The 3,413-nt window shown below is 34.8% G+C and overlaps 1 protein-coding gene across 1 annotated transcript; it reads left to right on the forward strand.

Annotated features, from left to right (window-relative positions):
- Positions 1 to 585: 585 nt before the first annotated feature.
- LOC149179361 (transcription factor LRL3-like) lies at positions 586 to 2,631 on the forward strand. The gene is made up of 5 exons (XM_089422430.1): positions 586 to 696; positions 927 to 992; positions 1,906 to 1,971; positions 2,057 to 2,128; positions 2,239 to 2,631. Exons 1-5 carry the CDS (start codon positions 586 to 588, stop codon positions 2,629 to 2,631), a joined length of 708 nt encoding a protein of 235 aa, XP_089278556.1.
- Positions 2,632 to 3,413: the final 782 nt, after the last annotated feature.

Consider the following 3,413-nt stretch of genomic DNA (forward strand, 5'->3'; position numbering starts at 1 on the left):
TTTACTTTCTAATCTTTCGGGTGTGCACACCACTCATTATAGCAATAAATAAAATTAAATAGATTGATTATATCCCTTTTATAACCATAAATGAAACTAAACCTACTAATTATATATTTTTTAAATACATTTTTTTTTGTTAATAAGATTAATCCTTCTTTTATTATTTAAAATTAAATATTAGGTCCATCTTTATTTTATATAGATAAAAATAATAACGGTTTTTATTTTAATTTGAAATACAAGAATTGTTTGGCTGAAAACTTACTTTTCCGTTTACTATTTAGTATAAGTAGTTGAATATTCTCAACAGAAAAGCAAATTGACTTTGTCTTAACAAACATTTGCCTTGAGAGTTATATTGTGTTAATGGTGACCGGCCAATGCTAGAAATAGAGAACTGTCTTGGTAGCTTGTGATCGAGCAGAGAACTGTCTTGGGTAGCTTGTGATCCAGTAGAGAACTGTCTTGTGTAGCTTGTGACACTGAATCTCTGTAAGAAGAGAACTCTCTTGGGTAGCTTGTGATACACAAGCTCTGTAAGTCTATAGCTAGAAACAGTGTATTGGAAATCATTTGCAAGACATGGGTGATGCTGATAGGTCAACTGGTGGAAAAGCTTTTAATGGAAATCCAAGGATACGTGGGAGGGCTAGTCGAGGTCAAGATATGGATCCTCACAGTGTAGATAAACCGGTGAGAAAATATTTTATGTTTCCTCTGAAATCTTTTAGTGTGGAGACGGTTTTGACCTTTTTTGCTAGATAAACGGGTGAGAAATTTTTTTATTTTTCCTATGAAATCTTTTAGTCTGGAGACAGTTTTGACCTTTTTTGCTAGATAAACCCGTGAGAAAATATTTTATTTTTCCTCTGAATTATTTTAGTCTGGAGACCGTTTTGACTTTTTTGCTAATTATCTGGCAGGAACGGAGAGAGAGAATTGGACAAAACTTGAAAGCTTTGCATGACCTTGTTCCAAATGCTAATAAGGTAAGTAAAAGAGGAATTCCTAAATATTAGTGATTGTTTTTTTAAGTATTCCTGTTTTATATGAGTAATAGAATAGCAAATCCCTGATGGTAAGAGCATACCCTGATTTATCCGTAATTGTAAGAGCATACCCTGATGATCTAGAAATGTATTTGTGGATAAACACTGTGACTCTTTACTACTAGGCGCTTAGTGTTTTTCATAATTCGGACCCTAGATTTTTCACAATTCACCTTCCACGAGATATTGGACATGAAAACGCCCATGGTGAATAAACTTATATGAATCCCGAATCAAATTTGATTAGAAATGCTGGGTGATTGACAAAAATTCTTGAAATTATATTGTATTCAGTTGTTTTGACTATGCAAATAATTGTAATTATGTTTTTAATCTCAGTATAATAAAGTTTCAAATAAAATTGATGGCCTCCACCATTCTCCTCAAATTATCTTCTATAAGTTGATAAGTTCGGCACTTATTCACACGTGGTTCTAGTCCAATTCCGACCAAAACTATGTATTTCAGCGAAGTATTCCAAGCCTGATTTCTTCGGTTGAGAAATAAATTCATGACACTGCAAAGAAACTAATATATATAAATTGAAGGAGATAACGATTCTCCATAATGCTATGGGATCACATAGTCTTGGGGATCAAATGGATCAAATGGCAACCCACTCATTGCCAGAGATGGAGACAAATTTGTTAATATTTGTCTGTTGTTTACTCATGTAAACTGTGAAATGCTTATATGCATTTACTGTCATCCAATACATGGAATGTTGGTGATTGATAAGAATCCAAGGTACTGGGTTGTTTAAAGTTCTTTTGATTTTCGTAATTGTTTGTTCTTTATATTTTGGTAAATGATTGTTCTTTAAATGATGGAAAGATTGCTGTTATATATGCAGACGGACAGAGCATCGATGCTGGATGAAATAATTGAGTATGTCAAACTTCTGCAGATGCAAATAAAGGTTGTTCCCAAATCTCTTGCAACATTGAATTTCTGCAGCCTATGATAAGCTCAGTTCTTGTTCTCAAAGCTCAGCTGTTCTGCAGGTTTTGAGCGCGAGTAAGCTTGACAGCAATGTTGGTTCAGTTGGGCCTCTAACTCGTAATGTTGCAGCTGAGGTACAGGCCTGATTATTGATTTTTGTTAGCAATAGAAATGTATTCTGTTACTGGAACAGCGACGTGTGTTTTACTTTGTTGGCTGATGCTACCTTTTTTCGGTTTGCAAGGCATCAGCGGGTCTGCTTCAACCTGGTAGCTCGCTATTTAAGGAAGGCCGAGAGTTTGAGAACAATATTGTGAAGTACATGGAGAGGGATATGAATGGAGCTACGGAGTACTTACAAAGTAAAGGGCTCTGTTTGATTCCAGTTGCACAGGCAAGGGCTCTCTTTGATTCCATATCTAATGAAGGTCAAAACCCAGGGCTCGGATCATCTCGGGCTTCAGATTCTATATCTAATGAAAGTCGAAATGCAGAAACTATCACTAGTCGTTCAGGTGTTCTTGGAATGGGAGCTGCTGGATCTGGCAGCGATTTAGCTTTAAAGGGAAACAAAGCAATAAAGAAAGGAAAAGAATTAGTTCCCACCGATAAGTCAGATGAAGCAGATTCTCTGTGATAATATCTTGTTTGTGCAAAACTATGGAAAAAGAATAGGGAAGGTGAGCTGCTGGATCTGGCAGCGATTTAGTTTTAAAGGGAAACAAAGCAATAAAGAAAGGAAAAGAATTAGTTCCCACCGATAAGTCAGATGAAGCAGATTCTCTGTGATAAAAAACTATGGAAAAAGAATAGGGAAGGTATCCTGAGGCCAATAACACACTTTTACTATATATGAATTTTATCGAAGTTTAATAGGATCTCGTACATAAATGGAATGTATCCTGGCAGTTCAGATATGAAATACCGTAGGTTGGAACATCTCGTTTGGAGTTTTGGCAATGTTGATATCGCTTGTGATTTAAACTGCAATCTCTCTCCCAACTAGTTGGTTGTTGCCCATCTTAATTCCTTGGAAATGGCATAGTAATAGATTCCTTTTTATCAACAGCGAGAGAATATTATAGAGAACTACTGTTGAGGAAATGTGACATTTGATTACACTTTCTATAGGGTAATTTCTTACAAAAGCATGTTAGAAAAATGTATTTGATAACAGTAATAATCAACTGAAATCATTAGGAAAGGATTTAGGATTGACATATATCTAAGATTTCAGATAATGGATAGTTGACATATTTATATGTTTATTTCAGTTACTCTAGTCATTTTGTATATGAACTTGCAGTAGGTCATTGAATAGGAGTATTGTAGAAGTGGAAGCAGTTGAATGAATAAATAGTGTTTTTTAATGGGAATAGATGCACTTGAATGAATTAATAGTATTTTTTAATCAGGTAT

This window comes from Pinus tabuliformis, chromosome 4_1, assembly GCF_031772625.1.
Source record: "Pinus tabuliformis cultivar Carrire ecotype Pingquan chromosome 4_1, CPIR1, whole genome shotgun sequence".
Taxonomy (NCBI): Eukaryota; Viridiplantae; Streptophyta; class Pinopsida; order Pinales; family Pinaceae; genus Pinus; species Pinus tabuliformis.